Source organism: Gouania willdenowi, chromosome 7 (assembly GCF_900634775.1).
Source record: "Gouania willdenowi chromosome 7, fGouWil2.1, whole genome shotgun sequence".
Taxonomy (NCBI): Eukaryota; Metazoa; Chordata; class Actinopteri; order Blenniiformes; family Gobiesocidae; genus Gouania; species Gouania willdenowi.
In genome coordinates, this window is record NC_041050.1 from 12,686,067 (window position 1) to 12,704,480 (window position 18,414).

The window sequence follows — 18,414 nt, forward strand, 5'->3', positions numbered from 1 at the left end:
AATACATTTACAATTAAATATAAATATAAGTAATTCTCAGTTCTCAGTAATTTTCCATTTGACCCCAGAAACCAATTATATGAATACAGTAATAAAATAAATCTGTAAGAGATTCTGGATCGTTATTGCAAAAACAGCATTTATTCCCTGTTTCTAAAAATTTGGAGAAATACAGGTCGTCAGGTTATCATTGGGGGCGGAGACGGTGGGGTGGGGGGGGGGGGGGGGGGGGCTGTGTTGTAATCACATGACGTAGGTGTTTGGCGTACGTGGGAACTATTTTCTAGAAGTAAACATGCGCGCCGTGGTGTGAAGATCTGATCACGTACTCCGGCCCCGAGGAGGAAAAAAAAAAAACTAAGATGGCGTCTCGTCAAGAAAGATAGGACGGCCTGACGATGGTGATGATGTCGGTCGGGAAATGATTGATAACGACACGAATTGACAAAGTTTGAGACGCTTGCTAGGTGAACGGCAACATTTGCGCCTTGAATTCACGTGTTTACATGGCAGAGCGGAGTAAATGGAGAGCTAAAGCCGAAAAGAACGGCGAAGTTTGCTAGCAGCGCTAAGCTAGCCAACTGAAGAGAGCACAGCTGACCGACGTTAGCTCAGCCACCAGCAGGCAACACCACAACAGGAGGAAACGGGGCGGCCACAGTCCCTCTCATAGCCCGGGACATCGAGGTGTCTGCGGGTCAGTCACGGGGGTGAAATGGGTTACATTATAGTGTGACTTAAGTGGCAGCAAATAGCAATATTTAGGACATGAATATTACAGCTCCATTTGACAACTGTTATGTCGTTTGCTAGTGTGCTATCCCATTGCTGACTTCCATCTGCCATACATTAGCAAACTGATGCTAGGTATCAACTACCGTAGAAGGCGATGGCACTGCACTGAGAACCAGGGGAGGCCTTAATGCTAACGTTAGCCCCTTTTTGCATCCTGTATGTGCACAATAGATAATCAATATACCATCTTTTTCAAAATAATTTATTGAATGACACTTAACTGACCTATGTTACACAATTGAATTGAAGGCCTCCTCTTTTCCCTTGTTTGTTTTGGTGGCGACTGTCGATGTGAGATTTATTCTAACAGCAGTTAAACCTACATTTAGAAGTGACAACAGTCTGAATATGCAAAATATGATCATCTGTTTGAAAAAGCGTTTACAACGTCTGAATTTGTAGATGTGATTTTTTGGCTTCGAACGTTTGTGCCCAACCCAATAGCAGTGATGTCTTCAAGGCCTTCTGCACCTTTAGGTTCATGGCCTCCACGCCATTGTTTGTCTGCAGGCCCCAGGAATTGTCTGATAAATAGGTTACAAGACAGTAGCGTTCCCCTTTTAGAGTTTATTTATTTTGAAAGGATTATTTTTCAACGCAGGTTTCCTGTACTCTATTTTTAGCCTTGACCAATTTTTCATACATGATAGACCCAACATGATCTCTCATATGTAATATATATTTATATACATAAATATTTAAACAGTTTAGCACAAATGTATCTTGTTTTTTTTTTTAGTTGGGAGTCGTTATTCCCCTTTTTTTTTTTTTCAAACAGTGGGCCTTCATCTAACCGCATCTGTTTTCCTGTGTCTGGGGTGGGGGAAGGGGTTTGAACATCCATCACTTTTGGGATTAAATAATATCCACATCCTGCATTTTTCTTGTTTCAAAATGTACTAACACTATTCTATTAACTCTTAAATAAAGAAGACAGCCTGGAAGCAAGTGCATTGCGTAAGAATGCAAATTAACCAATCTTTTGTAGACTTATGTTTTAGTAACATGATGCAACAAATTTCAGTTAACTCATATAATTGAGGTGATCCATCTTATTACACTTCCAGTGTAATTTAGCTATTTTACGAATTTTACTGAATTGTAAGAAATCTAATAAAAAAGCATTTAGAGCCTGACATGTTTTCAACCAGTGGATCCCCAAATTTTGTTTCAATGAAATGTATGTCATTCAAACTGAGGCCCTGTCTACACGACAGCATTTTCCTCCTGTTTCCGTTTTTGTTTCCTAAAAGTTCTTCATTCACACGGCAACGTTTTCAAAAAAATCTGTCTACATGAGACCGAGTGAAACTTATAAAACAATGTAGTGTACATGCAAGCCTAATAGATGGCAGTGTTGTTTTGCAATGAACCAAAAACAGCCATGCGCTGAGACACTCCCTCCGAAAACAAGTAAAGGCTCAAACATACTCGGGCGGACACCAAAACGGAGTCCGCCAGGCCATTCAAATACAAAGCTCAGTCTTTACTAACCCGTCGTGAGACAGGTTAGTTTTACCCTACTGATGATGTGTTGTTGCAATAGTAATGCATTTCATGTAGCACAGACTTGTATTTCACCCTCCTGGTGAAACAGAGGAGAGATGAACACAAGTTTAGAGGAGAGACGAGCTACGACAGTAGCGACACCTTTAAAACATGTCCCAGGACTAGAGAGAACTACTAACAAGCATGGGACAGCACTAAAGTCCACAAATTGTTTATTAATTTTTTTAACATTTATTTACCAGAGGACAGCTTCCATCTCCCCGTCAGCATCCATTTGTGTGTTTTTCTTGTGCTCATCGAAACATTATCTGGCCGTTCATTCACTGTGCAGCGTTCGGGCCGAGTTCAACCACAGTCCATGTTAAAAAGATAGAAATTAAGCCCGATTCCGGGTTTGTGCAAATACTATATATATATATATATATATATATATATATATATATATATATATATATATATATATATATATATATAAAAGCTCTAGGAGTGCGGCACTGTGATTGTGGTCAGATTTTGGTGCAGGCATGAAATATGTCTCAGCGGATCCAAGTGATGGTGAAGTAAATCAACACTTTGTTGGAGAAGTACAGTTAAATTCCAAAGAGTGAGGCACACAAGCAGTGGTCACAGTTACTTTAACTTTAATTCGGAATTAAAGTGTTCTGCTTCGTGTGTACATGGAAATGGTAATTCCAAATTGAGGTTTACATGAAAAACAGGTTTATTCAGCTTTATTTAATTCCACTTTAGATCTCCTGGTTGGGAAAGGCTCTGGTTGGAAAAGGGTGAACGTGACATCTTCACTTCTATTGCGAATGCAACAAACATTTTGCCTACAACATAGAAGACCACATAACTGTTTTCACTTTTATTTTGATTGTAGTTTTGAAGCAGCAGCTGTTTCACTTTCGTCCACTAAGGAGGAGAACGGAGGTAGATGAACGTACTTTGGCCAGTAAAAGCCAGTGGTTAATGCAATAGCTGCTCTGCCTCCACTATACAGTATGTTGAGTGAAAGGAGAACTTTATGATGACCCGTGCGTCATTAGTGAAGATCTGGTGCAAGGCTTCATTCCCCAGATGAAGCCCGTTTCTTTTGCCAATGTTTGTGTGAATGTCTGCATGTTTATGCTTTCGTCAATCTACTCTTTTCATGATATCCATGTCTTCTATGGTTCTTATTAAATAGACTGTCTCGGCTCGAGTCTGGGCGGCCATTTTGGATTATGTCACCAGTGCTTCATCACGACAGGGCGAGCATGCGCAGAATGGCCAGAATTAATTAAAACCGGAATTAAGCGTTTACAAGATCAAGGAATTATTCCCTTCGGAATTAAGGTCAGAATAAACCAGCTACTTCTTTCAGATTTAAATTTAATTCAGAATGTCTGTTTGCATTTGGAATTAGGCATTTACAAAGTGAGATTAAAGTGGATTTAACTTTTAAAGGGGAATTAAAGCTCTCTTGTAAACATGGCCAGTGTGCTGCTGAGGCACATGCCCGTTTGCACGGAGACAAAAGCGTTTTCAAAAGCTTCCACTCTGGAGCCCGTTTTTTTAAAAGCTCTGTTTTCAAGCACCAAAATGCCATTGCCGTGTTAATGGACAGCCAAAACGCAACAAATTATTGCGTTTTCACTTGAAAACACTCGAAACTACAGACTCATATTAAACGAAAAAGTAGCAAAGATTACATTAGTCAAGTCATTTTAAATTGCCAAACCAATACTGTTTCAGCCAATGCTTGAGAAACACTTATTTTCACTTTTAAGCGGATTTTTAACTTTTTTACTGCTGTCAGTCATTTTTAATGAGTTTTCTAATAATTTTCTGCTTATTAGGGCAATGGAATCGGACGAGTTTTTGCCTCCTCCGGAGTGTCCAGTGTTTGAACCTACATTGGAGGAGTTTCAGGATCCCTTGGGTTACATCGCTAAGATCCGCCCAATCGCTGAGAAGTCTGGAATCTGCAAAATTCGACCTCCACCAGTAAATACGTACTTTGTTGTTTGAGCATGTGGATACCATTTAAGAAGAGTTTTTTCTATATTCAAAGCGAAAGTCTGTTTGTTGTTTTTTTTTACTTATTTAACTTTTTTTTTTTTTTTGTCCATGACCCAAGAACTGTGAGAAAGTACATGCTGTGGTTTCACTATTCAGACTTTCAAAGCCGATCTTTTCTTTACTTTCTGATAGGACTGGCAACCTCCATTTTCAGTTGAGTTGGATAACTTTCGCTTCACACCACGCATCCAGAGACTCAATGAGTTGGAGGTAATTTGTTCATTTTTTTGTTTTTCCCATCTTAAATGTCATTAAAGTTTAAGGAAAAAAATGTTTGTCAATAAATTTTTGTCTATTCAATACTTCCACACTGAAGACCAGAGAACTGTTATTCTTGCTGTGCCCTGTATATTACAATCTTGCTATTTACTAAATAAAGATTGCTGGCATAAGTAGTGGTAATAGGAGAGTGCTCCTCAGCACACACGTCATGACTGCTACCTCAGTGTTGTGGGAAGGAGATGTGAACAATGAGGAAGTGTGCAAGTCTTCATTTTGTTGTTTCATTTTGATTAGTGAAAGTTTCAAACAGTGCACGGTTCCCTACAAAGCCCTTGTTACAATCTACAGTTTAAAAAACACATTTCCAAAGTCAGCTTTCCTTTTTTAAACACCTCTTTACAGTCAACACATATAAATTAAAAGGTAACCAGTTGTGCTGAATCATTAGCTTCTAGAACACACCAATTCAGATGATTAGTCTTTATTCAGCTACTATTGATGGAGAGATGTGTTACTCCTATTTTGGGATGTGATGTTGCATTATTGATGACCTTGTTCAGAATGTCCTGCTTGTGGGACTAGTAAAGTATTATCTTAGGCCACACACTTTATCCTATGAATTGAGTGTAATTTGCCTGCAGTCTGAACGTAACCCATGTCTTTACCTGATGCCTGCAATGCAGACTTAAATTTTCAGTGTTACGTCTGTTTACAAAATAAAGTTAGGCGGAAACATTTAGAGCGAGAACGAAGCTAATCTTTTCTTTTAAAATATATCTGCATTGTGGGTGTTTTTATGCTCTTGTATTCAGATAGTAGTTTTAGAAAATAGCTAAATAATTTAAGGCTCAGTGTCTTTTTTTGTTCTATTTTTTTAGGCTAAGACTCGAGTGAAACTTAATTATTTGGACAGAATTGCCAGATTTTGGGAGATTCAGGGTTCTTCCTTGAAAATTCCACATATTGAAAGGCGCATCCTTGACCTGTTCAGCTTATCAAAGGTGAGAAAAATATTAGTAAAATACCGAGTGCTTATAGAAATATTTTTTTGACCGTTTGATAATTAAATTATTTGACATTGTGATTTTCTGCTTCAGGTTGTTACAGATGAAGGAGGTTTTGAGATGGTGTGTAAGGAGCGACGCTGGGCTCGCGTGGCCCAGAGGCTTGGCTACCCAGCAGGAAAGAACCTTGGTTCTCTGTTGCGCTCACACTACGAAAGAATTGTCTACCCCTTTGAAATGTTCCAGTCTGGGACCAGCCTGCCAGTATTACTCATTTCTGTTGTCCATGGCATCAAGTGTAGTTAAAGCAATAGATGTTCAGAATTAATGTAAATGTAGAGTAGCTTTGTTTTTGCCCTATTTTTAAATGTATTTATTTTTTTTTACATGTTTTAATGAATATTTCTTCTTTTTTTGTAGCACTGCAAGCCAAAGCACTATGATGGAGAAGATGTGGATAAAGAGTATAAACCTCACTCCATTCCCTTACGACAGTCTGTGCAGCCATCCAAAACAAGCAGTTATGGACGCAGAGCAAACCGATGCCAACCTGATGTGAGTGGTGAACTGTCACTGGTCATATGGATTAGTGTTTTTGTTTTTTTTAATGAATTTAAATTCTCTGTGCACAAATTGTTAATAGTTTCATTAATAGTAGGGTGTCCCGATCCGATATTGATATCAGATATCGGTCCAATATCAGCTAGAAAACGAGTATCGGATTTCATCAAACGGCATCTAAAATCTCTGATATATTTTTATTTAATTGTAGAACACTGTAGATATTATGTTGAAGGTTAACATTTATGTAACCAATTGGTTAATAATAAATGGGTCAGTTTTTCTCAAACCTACTGTTGCTGACTATTGCTCTCTGTTTGAGTAACATCACTTGATCAAGCCCTTTTTAACATTCCACACTACAAAATAAGTAATAAAAGTATGATTTTTGCCGGTATCAAATCAATATCGGTATCAGCCAATAATCAAGGCTGCAATGTCGGTATCGTATCGGAAGTTAAAAAGTTGTATCAGGACATCCCTAATTAATAGCACACTATAAATGTAGACAGTTGATCATTAGCTATTTTGATGACGATAGCTTTTCCATCTCCACAGGCTAACAAATCTTGAATTCAACATGACAAATGTTTTGCTCATTATGTATTTCACAGTTTTTCTGTCTTCATTTATGTGCCCTGCTTTGTGTTAAAGCTGCAGCGTGGTGTCCTGGAGATGTGATCTGCTTGCTTGTTCTCACCCTTTTGTGCCATTGCTGCTCTGCTAGCGCTGCTTCTCACTGCTGTGCTATTATCTTTGTTTTGGTGATCACATTATTTCCTTTACTTTCAGTCATTAAGTAGACAGACTGACATAAGAATGCCAGTGTGTTTGTCCTTTATTTGCTGACCTTCATGTTTGGTTTTGCCTGTTTAATTCAAAGCTGTGGTATTCATTTTAGTGAATGACAGTGACTTATTGTTGCTTCAAGTATCATGAGAAATACACCTCAAATTTAAGTGCATCCTTTTGCTTATGTCACATTCACTGGTCTCTGAGAATTTCAGGTTTTCTTTTTGTTTATATTGTCATCATTTATAGGTTTTTTATTCAAATTAATTTTCTTCAGAAAGGCTTTTTTTCAGTTTTTGTACTTTCCACTACACGTTGAGAAACCTTCAACACATTAACCTCAAATAAACCTTACATCCCACTAAACACTTCTTCCTATGTGAAGGCGAAATGTATTGAACGACTGGATAATTTGATCAATTAATGTTAATGGCAAATGTGGTAGACTAGAAACCTTTTATTATTGAGTTTTAAACTTTTGTAATAGGTCTGTCAGTGACGCAGATATGACCTTAAACTTAATTTAAAGTTTAAAGTAAACAAACCTGAAATTGTGTGTTATGACTATACTCATGTTTGATTCTTTTGGATCCGTTAGTTACGAGTATTTTGCAATCCTAAAATAACATTTATCACTATTAAGGATTGTTAAAATAAAGATGGCCATTGTTGTAAGTTATCATGCTATATTTTGCTTCTTCGTGGGTACAGTTGACCACCATAAGATGTGACCATATCATTATACGACCTGGTGATATCTTTTGTGCATCTGGCTGTTTTCTCCAGACTCTTCCCCCTCCTGTCTCATTTCCTTTCCCTCCTTTTGTCTTAGTTTATTGTTGCTGTTATTGTCTCCCCTTGCAGAGTCCAGAGGATCTGGCCCCTCATCCTCTCACCACTGGCTCTCAACTCATCTCTGCGGTACTGCCTCTTGAGCATATGAGCTCACTTTCTGCCGCGACTCACTTCATATTTCCTTTTTTAGGCGTCCAGAGCTTCCTTTTGAAGTTATTTTGATGCTTCTTTTATTGTAACCACTAAACATTTTCACAAACTTGCACTCATGTCTCTTGCTTTTCACACTGTATGGATGTTGACTCATGAATTGGTCACATGTCGCTGACATGTAACATTCAATGTGTGAACCGGATATTTCGAGAGTTTTCTGTATTCCTGTTTGTGCTCTGCACTCTTTATCCATCAATTTTATCCATTTGTGTATAGGAGACTAATGTGTTTGACTAAATCCACTCTGTAGATGAGAACCGAGTGTTTTTTGTTCTGAATGGTACAGGTACTTAATAGTAGACTGTATATGAACTTAAGTTATTTTAAATTGGATGTGCTCCCAAAATGTTTCACTGTGGCCTCTTTTTTGCCTGCGATGCTTTGATGCGAGGCTGTATTTGTGTCTTTGCATCCTTGCTGTTTTATTTGCTCCATAATGTCTATAGTTGTGGCCTGAGTCTCCAGCAGTAGCTGCAAGCTTTGGTTTTCTTTTTGTGTGTGTGTGTGCTAAAGATTAGGGAGATTAAAATATGAATAGGTCACGTCCTACAAAGCACTGTCGTATTTGGTGTGTTCCTTTTTGTTTTTACCGGTGACGTATGAAGTTAATTTCAGCAGTTGTTGTGCAACCGGTTACTGGAGGCACACATTTTACAACATGATACAAGTGTTTGAAAAGCAGAAAAGACTAGCAAGCTAAATAATTCAAGCAAGTTTGATAAAAACCAATTTGCAACAGAAATGCAATTGTTTCTGAAGCTATGGCCTAATCCAATTAATTACAATATTTTTTTTCCTCATGTGAAATGCTGGGGGTATTTTTTCTAGTGAACACATGGCATACTTTAATGAGACGGCAGAGGCAGTGAAATGCCTTGGGCTAAATACTGCTGGAACACCTACAACCTAGCCTTCCATGCAAATGTAACATTGATTTTGTTACACCTGTGGTGGAATTGGTGCTAGGATTGGTCAGTTGCATAATGTGCTTTTTCACAAAACAAAATTTCCTTGACTTAAACCATGTGTTAAGTTGTGGGATACATTGAAAATAGATTTTTAAAAACCTGCTGAATGTGATACAGGTTGTCACAAGGTTGCGGCAAATTAGTTTGATTTAGAATGTTAATTTAAAACCACACTTGTGTGTTTGCCAAAATTAAGCCTTAGAAATCTGCTTTATTGCTTATGGTTGTTGCACATATGGCATAAGAGGTGTCACCTTTGGCAGCACAAAGAGACTATGACTAAAACCCTAAAGGTATCGTCAATACCTTTGTGTATTTTTCACAGGATACAACTGCAACTAGGTCAAAGTAAATATAAGGTGTCATTGGATAACTGTTTAAAAGGTATTTAGAACAATATTGAATCATGAGTAATTACTGCCACCATTGTGTATTTGTGGGAATAAATTTGATTATATTCAACATACACTAAAAAAGTTCAACTTTCAGTCAAATGTCCCTTCAATAGGATTTAAAAAGTAAACTTTTTTCAATTCCATTCCAGGCGTAGAGTTTTTCATACAAGATAATTGAAATTGCACTATTTATTAAAACCTGAAAGTAAAAGAAATGTAGTAATAATAAATGTTAGACTTTTTGTGTTTTTGAATTTATACAGATGAGTTAAAGCACATTTAAGTTCTTTGTCAGCTGAATGGAAGTAGGATCCCCAAATAAAATCCAAATTTATAACTGTATGGTTTTTGTTCCTGGTGATTGTTTGTGGTGGTGGTGATGGGTCTTCACGTTCCAGATCTTCTTTGATCATAATATAACTTGTTCTGACTTTCTAACCCAGCTTAGTCCTTTCTTGTAATGCACTTACATTTTAAACATTTGTTCTGCACTTGGCCTTTGCTTTGCTCAGTGTGCTTTGGACAGTGGCAAATTTCCATTTGTGGCATCATATTAAACTTATGCTCCATCAACAGCCTGAACCCACAGAAGAAGACATTGAGAAAAACCCAGAGCTGAAGAAGCTGCAGATTTATGGCGCAGGGCCAAAGATGATGGGACTTGGACTAGTGGCTCGGAACAAAGGCTTGAGAAAAAAGTGTGAGTGATTTTTTTTTTTTTTTTTTTTTTTTTTTTTTTTTTCTTTTCTCTCTCTCTGTACCTAAATCAGCCACATACAATGTGATGAAATACTGTTAAACCTGGAAGTATTGGCACCAAGTTACAATTACTTGAATTTCAACAAAGGAGTGAAATCAGGAATTTAATTTCAGATGGGCTGCCCCAAACACTCACCATTAAGGATGATGTTTCAACTGCTCCTGGTGACACCTTGGTCAAGTCAGAGCTGCCGCCTCAGGAGAGCAACGGAGGCACGCCCAGTTCTCCAAAGCCTCCACTTAGTGTAACAGTGAAGAAAGATGAGGGTGAAGAGGAAAATGGGAAGCTGAGCGAGGACATGGTAAACAATACAAATGGGCCCTGCACTAAAATGACCATGAGGCTCAGACGTAACCCCACCAATGCGCAGTGTGTAAGTTTAACAGTGGACTCATCATTGATGGTCTGGGTGACTTGACAGACATTACAATATTTATTAACATTTTCAATAATGACATAATTGGAATGGAAGTTGTCTTCTCTCACACAATCTGTCTGATTTTTTCAAATGCTAAGATTTAGATAAATTTAAAGAGTTATAGTTTTGTATAAAGTTAACATTTGAGCACATTTAGTTCCCATGAGTAACCCTGTTTTATTTCATGTCACACGCTTTAAAAGGTGGATAATTTTGTGTGTCGAATGTGCGGCCGGGGAGATGACGATGACAAACTTCTGCTGTGTGATGGTTGTGATGACAACTACCACAGTTTCTGCCTGCTACCCCCTCTTACTGACATGCCCAAAGGCAACTGGCGTTGCCCTAAGTGTGTGGCTGAAGTAAGAATTAATTTTATGAAATAACTATTTGTTTTTGTTTTCTTTACATTAAGTGTTGTCATACATTGATTTGTGTCAATTTTGTTTTTGATTATTGTTTCAGGAGTGCAAGAAACCCTCTGAAGTATTTGGCTTTGAACAAGCTACCCGAGAGTACACGCTGCAGAGTTTTGGGGAAATGGCAGATAGTTTCAAAGCAGATTATTTCAACATGCCTGTCCATGTGAGTGTGATCACACAAATTTATTTAATTATAAGAGTCGGTTTGTTGAGTGAGAGTATCGCAAGATTAATCTTGATCTCCGATGTTTGTGTAGATGGTGCCCACGGAGCTCGTAGAGAGAGAGTTCTGGAGATTAGTCAGTAGTATTGAGGAAGATGTGTCGGTGGAGTATGGAGCAGACATTCATTCCAAAGAGTTCGGCAGCGGCTTCCCCATGAACAATGGCAAAAGGACGCTTACAAAGGAAGAGGAGGTATGTATGCAGTTTTTTGTTTTTGTTTTTTAGACACTTCTTCTCAATTTCATATAAATTGCACAAGAGTCTATTACATATTTGGCTTAGTTTGATTAGTTGTACTGCTAAACTTTATTTACTGTTGATATGAAAAAGCTGCTAGTGGTAAGATTCATGTTTTTTGCTGGGTTCTGTGTTCATTCTTTTGCACTTTGTTGGACACATGACCTTAACACACTAAACAGACGAACACTCCTATTACAAAAGTAACTAAGGACACAGATCACATTCACATCTCTTCTATTGTGAACTTCCTGCTTTTGCTGCCAGAGCTTGAGACGTCAACACAGAACATGTTTTGTTTATTCACAGCTGGGAAACGCAGCCCAACATGTAAACCAGAGATACAGGTCTCAGGTTTACAAGTTGAACAAATTGTAATCAAATTTCACTAGCCTGAAAATCAAACTCAGGATAAGTTAAAACGGGAAGATAAAGTTGAATTAGGGGATTGTACTGGTAGTGGCAGTTATTGGGCCTTAAATTCATCTGCATTCCCTCTGCTTATGAGTTTTGTTTTGGCTGAATCCCAAACACGCCCGAAGTCTTGTTTGGGTGTGTCGTGTAATTGGAGGGTCACTGTTTGTTTTGGATAAACGTGTGTGATTATTGTAATTGTAGTTAATGTGGATTGTCAGTAACTATCACTTTGTTTTAGTGAAGAGACTTGGATCTAAGAATATTTTAGAATTATACATGCCTGTTTTGCTTTTTTGCAAAATATTGAGTGCACTGTTTTCTTTGTCTGTCAGGATTACGCGCGCAGTGGCTGGAACTTAAATGTGATGCCTGTGCTGGAGCAGTCGCTTCTCTGCCACATCAATGGAGACATCTCTGGGATGAAAGTGCCCTGGCTTTATGTGGGCATGGTGTTCTCCGCCTTCTGCTGGCACATTGAAGATCACTGGAGCTACTCTATCAACTACCTGCACTGGTACGCCACAACTTACTGCATTGTTGGAGCGTGCTGTTTCACGATATAGCTGTGATTAGTGATTCTAGCAACATCTGTTTATATGCTATCATGTTTCTCACATCTTCAGGGGCGAACCCAAGACTTGGTACGGTGTCCCATCAGTGGCAGCTGAGCGACTTGAGGAGGTGATGAAGAAGCTGACTCCTGAGCTGTTTGAGTTCCAGCCTGATCTCCTGCATCAGCTGGTCACCATTATGAACCCCAACATCCTAATGTCTCACGGTGTACCGGTCAGTATCACATGGACACAAGAACTCACAAGTCACACTTGGGTTTTATAAAGATATCAATGAATATCATTCTTTTCGGCAGGTTGTGCGCACAAACCAGTGTGCGGGTGAGTTTGTCATCACCTTCCCCAGAGCCTATCACAGCGGCTTCAATCAAGGATATAACTTTGCTGAGGCGGTAAACTTCCTCACTGCAGACTGGGTATGTTTGTTTATTATTTTTAACAATTTAGTTTATTTAGACCACAAGAGGATGATCTGTTATCGTTTTTTTCAGCTGCCTGCTGGCCGTTCCTGTATTGAACACTACCGACGTCTGAGGAGGTATTGTGTGTTCTCCCATGAGGAGCTCACTTGTAAAATGGCTGCTAATCCAGAGAAGCTAGACTTGAACTTGGCTGCAGCAACGCATCGGGAAATGTTCATTATTGTGCAAGAGGAGAGGAAGCTTCGCAAAAGCCTGATGGAACGGGTAAGTTATAGTTTTTGGAATGAGTCACAAATTATTACACAAAAGTAGATTTTGGTTTGTATGTTCGATGTAAAGTGCTAAAGTGAGTTTTGTTTGCACTCATAGGGCATCACTGAAGCAGAGCGAGAGGCGTTTGAGCTGCTGCCTGATGATGAGAGGCAGTGTGATAAATGCAAGACCACATGCTTCCTTTCTGCACTGGCCTGCTCAAACTGTCCCGAGCGACTCGTGTGTCTGTATCACACTCAGGATCTGTGTAACTGCCACACTGAAAAGCTCTACCTCAGGTAAGATGTGTGCATTCTACAAAAATAATCTCAACCTATTGTTTTTGCCAAAATTTAATTTTACCGTTACATCTTTCAGGTACAGATACACCCTGGATGAGTTGCTGGCTATGTTGTATCGATTAAAAGTCCGCTCCGAGTCCTTTGATTCATGGGCCAATAGAGTAAAAGAAGCACTTGAACAGGAAGAAGGAAATAAGATAGGTATGAATTTAGTGACCTTGCATTTTGGTTCTTTCACATACTGTAGCTGAAATGGCCCCCAAAAATATACTAAGAGTTTTTGCTATTTCAGAAATCAGTGGCCTGGAGATGTTAAAGGCTGAGGCTGCTGAAAAGAAGTTTCCTGATAACGAACTTCTCCGCAAACTCAACTCCATTCTGAAAGATGCTGAACACTGCCAGCAGAGTTGTACTAAAGTCCTTAGTCACGTAGAGTCAAGGTAAGTGAACACAAATGAAAGTTTATATCAAGTGTTTAGTAACCCAGGCTGACATACATTTCTCTTTAGTTGTGGTCTGATGGCATTGGCTGAGTTGAAGTCTTTGGTTGAGACAATGCAAAACCTTCCCTGTGTGATGAACCAGTTAGATGAAGTGAAGGTGAGAACTACTGTGTGCACAATCTTCAAACCTTTTATATGCTGAAGAGTATTTTTATTAATGATGGCTTCTGCACACTCATTATTAAGGCGATTTTTCGGACTGTGGAGGACTTTCAGAGCAGGGCTCAGGAGGTCCTTAATCAGCGAGACTGGAGGAAAGACTCTCTTCCTCCAGACCATTTGCAGTCGTTAATGGAAGAAGGGGGCAAGCTGCCCGTCGTGGTGCCAGAGTGTAATGTGCTACTGGGCCTGAAGGAACAGGGGCATTGGCTTGGAAAGGTGAGGCGCACCTTGGGCACGGAAGGAAGCGAGAGACAGGAAGTCACATTGGATGTGTTGAGGAACCTGATTGAGGCAGGCTGCACCGTGCCTCAGAGTGTGTCTGTGGAGACGGCCATGGCAGAGCTACAGGAGCTGCTCACGATCGCTGAGCGATGGGAGGAGAAAGCTCAGATCTGCCTCGAACAAAGGTAACAAGGATGAATAAGTTAATAAAATCAATTGAAAGCAAACAATCTGCTCTTTGTAGTTACTTCATCTACCTGTTTTTTTTTCCTCCTATAGGCAAAAGCATCCCCTATCTACTCTGGAGGCAATAGTTAATGAAGCCCAATTAATTCCTGTCACGCTGCCTAATATTTTGGCTCTTCAGGGATGTCTCACCCGAGCACGCGCCTGGGCCACAGACTTGGAAGAAATCCAGGTAAGAAAATATTTTTATTACGGCGCTCTACAGTGGGAAATGAACTAAAATACTTGTGTAATGGACAACACATTTGCTGCTGTAGAATGGGGAACATTACCCCTGTCTGGATGACCTTGAAGGCCTGGTTGCCATTGGAAGGGATTTGCCTGTTTATATGGACGAGTTGAGGCAGTTGGAGCTGCAGGTGGCCAGCGCTCACTCCTGGAGGGACAAGACCTGCAAGACCTTCCTTAAGAAGAGCAGTCAGCACAGTCTGTTGGAGGTAAAGAAGTTAGGTTCACAATGTATGTAACAACGCTCATTGTCAGCGTTGTCTTGATATCATCTTAAATGTTCCTTTAGGTTTTGTGTCCATGTGCAAAGAGGAGGGAGAGGCTTAATGAAGAAGAGCTGCCTGACGATTCATCAGACGACTCTGATACCAACACTCTAGGGCTGTCCGCCCAAGACCTGAGGGACCCTGCTGCCATTGTGAGCAAACCCATCTGTCTTTGAAACATCATGCCCTGTCTGTTAATGTCCTTACATATTGTGATGGCTGGTTTATGTGTGTGTGCCTCGACTCTAGGTGGTGGCTTTTAAAGAAGGCGAGCATCGGGAAAAGGAGGCACTCCTCAAGTTACAGAAAGGAAATCTCTGTAAATCTAGTCTGAACGCTGTGAGTCACAAGGAGAACGGGAATATGAACAGCACTTTGGAGACGGACACATCCTGCTTGGAGAATGTTGTAAAGGACAATGGTAGCAGTAAGCACACCCCTGGCACCGCTGCTGTGTCGGTGTGTGTGTGCTCCGGGCAGCCCCAAACTCCTCAGCTCCGCTGCCATTTGTGCAAGGACTGGTTTCATGGCGGCTGCGTTCCTTTTCCATCTCTGCTCCCCTCATCTGGACCACTAACTAACCCCCTTTGCTGGTGGGACTGGGACGCTCGCTTTTTGTGTCCGCGGTGCCAGCGGTCACGGCGCCCACGCTTGGAGACTATTCTGGCATTACTGGTAGCCTTGCAGCGGCTGCCCGTGCGTCTACCTGAAGGGGAAGCACTTCAGTGTCTCACAGAGCGAGCCATCACCTGGCAGGGCCGCGCTAAGGAGGCGCTAAACACAGACGAGGTGCAGCAAGCACTGCAGAGGTTACATGAACTCGAACAGACTCTCCATCAGGAAGTGGAAAAAGAAACGGAGCAAAGTTCAATTATAGTTTTATCAGACTCAGACGGAGGTGATGGAGAGGATGGAGTCATTGATCTGACGGAGGACTCGCCTAAAAAGAAGACAAAAGAAACTAACGGCACTCAGGTAAAGGCTTTCACGTCGACTTTATGAATAAAGTGTTTATTACACAAATATTGCAAAAGCAATGGAAAAACAAGTTTTGACGTCTGATTTGTGCATTTCAAATAAATCCTATTTACTTGTTTGGCAGGCTGGATGTGAAAATGTCATCAAGAAGTCAAATGTTACAGGTCAGAGAACATGTCAATCTTCAGTCAGTCCAGTCTTTTCCTCAGTGTGCTCACTGTAGCATCTCTGTTTTCTGTTCAGGTGTGGGCTCCCTGGAGCCCCTGCTGCCTTTGCTCAAAGGCCATGTGGTGGAGTTGTCTCCAGCCACCAGGGTCCAGCTGGAGGAATTGCAGTTGGAAGGAGATCTGCTGGAGTTATCCTTAGACCAGACCTCCACCATCCACAGAGTCCTGCAAGCAGCTTCGTCTCCGCCCAGAGAAATGCTGCGAACACTTATTCAGGTCAGGAATCCTACGAGCATAGTTGAAATGCAGGCACAAAAATGTCAAAATCCAACACATAAAAGTGGCGTACAAAAATAAATGCTGCTTTTTGAAATAAAAAATAATAATTAGTACCCGGTACATTTATAGAGGCCAAACGTAATGAGTGATCCAGGGAAATAAACTGTGTTTTACTTAAAGTTGCGTGGGATGACGATTTTTAATCAGATTAAGACATAGTTTAGGCCTCATAGATTGATAAATCAATAATTTTTTTGCAAATAAAAAATTAAAAAAGTTGAATTTGTTGCTCAAAAGTTTTTGATTTCTACTGTAAAAACTCTTGTTAAAAGTTTTGTGCACTCTATTGTGGGATGTGGAGTCCCTTAGATGGCGAAGAAACACAATAAATGATAAGAATGAAATAGAAACACTTCTAAACATCCGTCTATTGGACGCCAAACTAAACTATTGCATCTTTTTTTGACCAAGTTTTCTTTATTTGATAAAATAGAAAAAGGTAGTCTCCAGCAGCTTTAAAACAAACTCCACTGTGCTGGTCTAAATTTTAACCTACTGCATTTGATGTCTGATGAAAATTTTAATTCTCTTGTTCGTTCCTTCTCAGATTGAGCTTGAAGAGCAGAAGAGGACGAACCGTGGACGAGCCAAGGAGTCAAAGAGGAAGAGGAAGAGTCACAGAAGCAGCAGTAAGGACAAGACCAGAGAAGCATCATTGGACAGCTCAGAGTCAAAGAAAAGCTGTCCAGCCACACCCAGCCAAAACACCTCCTCTCACCTACATGTTCACTCCAGTCCAGAGGTGACTGTTTGTCTCATTAATGCTGCACCTTCTGTTCTATCTATCATCCTTTAACTAAATTACTTATTTTGACAGATTTTGTGATGCAGCCGACACTGGAGCTTCTTCAAAGGATTTGTGGATGAAGTTTAAAAGACAGCTTTCAGTGCCAGAGAGCAGCTTTGAGCTGATATGCAGGATATCCCTCCCCTCCCCCTCCTGTCCATCTCTTCCTTCTTTCCTTGGACACTAGCCAAACGATGGCCCCTTTGAGACAGACTCTCCCCTTCTTGTACATTATTGTTCTTCGCCTTCACTCTTTAATTTAAACTCTCACTATCATCGGTATGCCCTTACTTGCTCCTCCCTGGATCCAGTTTTTCTTGTGAACTTTTAAGGCCGAGTGCGACCGTTGTTAGACTTTTCAGAGCGTTTTTGTTTTTGCGTAGTCTCTGAGGTCAATCGATATACTACGTTAACCCAACTGTATTAAATGCTACTGCAGCCAAGCCCCATCTCGGTTAAGTGGTTTTGTTGACATGTAATATGTTTTGGGTTTGATGGAAGCATGATGGAGGCTTTTCACAGCTGATCTGAGACGGCAGTGTGGTTACACTTATTTTTGTTTTTTTTTTACTTCTCTTTGGTTCTTAGATGTTTTGATTCTTGCATTTGATATTGTTTAAAGAGGAGACCTGTTTTAGAATAAGAAACATTTAATTCTGGGAACTGTTAAAAAACAGGCATTGACCTTTTTGGTGCTACTTTCCCAAAAAGAATATCTGTACTTCTGTGCTTTGTAACTTCTCTCCTTTCTCACCCTTACACGCCTCTTTTTTTCCTCTCAATACATCTTTGCACCCTATGTTTTTTTTCTTTTTTTACCTCCTTCAATCCTGTTTTTCACCAAGGTAACTTCACTGTTATGACATTGTCTGAATTTATTTTATTTTCTGGGTTTAAGTGGTTATAGTATTAATATTATTATTGATATTATTATTATTATTGATATGGCAAACACACGGATGTTGCGACTTTATGTATAAACTTTTCATTTTATTGTTGCCTTTGTTTCTTTTCACTCTTGTTAGACAAATAAAAGTTTAGAGTTGTTTAGGATTCATTGACTGGGGTTTTTCAATGACAAAACAGACAGATTTATTTGGAAAAGGTTTTTACTGTAAAATGGATGACACTAGACTTCACAACACTACACAAATACACAATTTTTCCTATGC

The 18,414-nt window shown here is 39.8% G+C and overlaps 1 protein-coding gene across 3 annotated transcripts; it reads left to right on the forward strand.

The window, feature by feature from the left end:
• The first annotated feature begins 281 nt into the window (after positions 1-281).
• Positions 282-18,235, forward strand: kdm5c (lysine demethylase 5C). 3 transcript variants are annotated; one of them, XM_028453109.1, is made up of 29 exons: positions 282-697; positions 4,146-4,293; positions 4,501-4,578; positions 5,469-5,591; positions 5,688-5,858; positions 6,015-6,149; positions 7,812-7,868; positions 9,895-10,018; positions 10,192-10,379; positions 10,700-10,858; positions 10,962-11,081; positions 11,176-11,334; positions 12,129-12,310; positions 12,420-12,582; positions 12,665-12,784; positions 12,860-13,054; positions 13,160-13,341; positions 13,421-13,545; positions 13,637-13,784; positions 13,854-13,944; positions 14,034-14,416; positions 14,511-14,649; positions 14,735-14,914; positions 14,995-15,123; positions 15,221-15,946; positions 16,074-16,113; positions 16,193-16,392; positions 17,003-17,197; positions 17,273-18,235. In XM_028453109.1, the coding sequence occupies exons 2-29, from the start codon at positions 4,150-4,152 to the stop codon at positions 17,279-17,281; spliced, it is 4,665 nt and encodes a 1,554-aa protein (XP_028308910.1). In that variant the 5' UTR covers positions 282-697; positions 4,146-4,149; the 3' UTR covers positions 17,282-18,235. The 3 variants fall into 3 exon arrangements, with proteins under 3 accessions (XP_028308910.1, XP_028308907.1, XP_028308909.1); XM_028453106.1 differs by having other exon boundaries at positions 283-697; positions 10,192-10,451; XM_028453108.1 differs by lacking the exon at positions 7,812-7,868 and having other exon boundaries at positions 283-697; positions 10,192-10,451.
• The last annotated feature ends 179 nt before the right edge of the window (positions 18,236-18,414 follow it).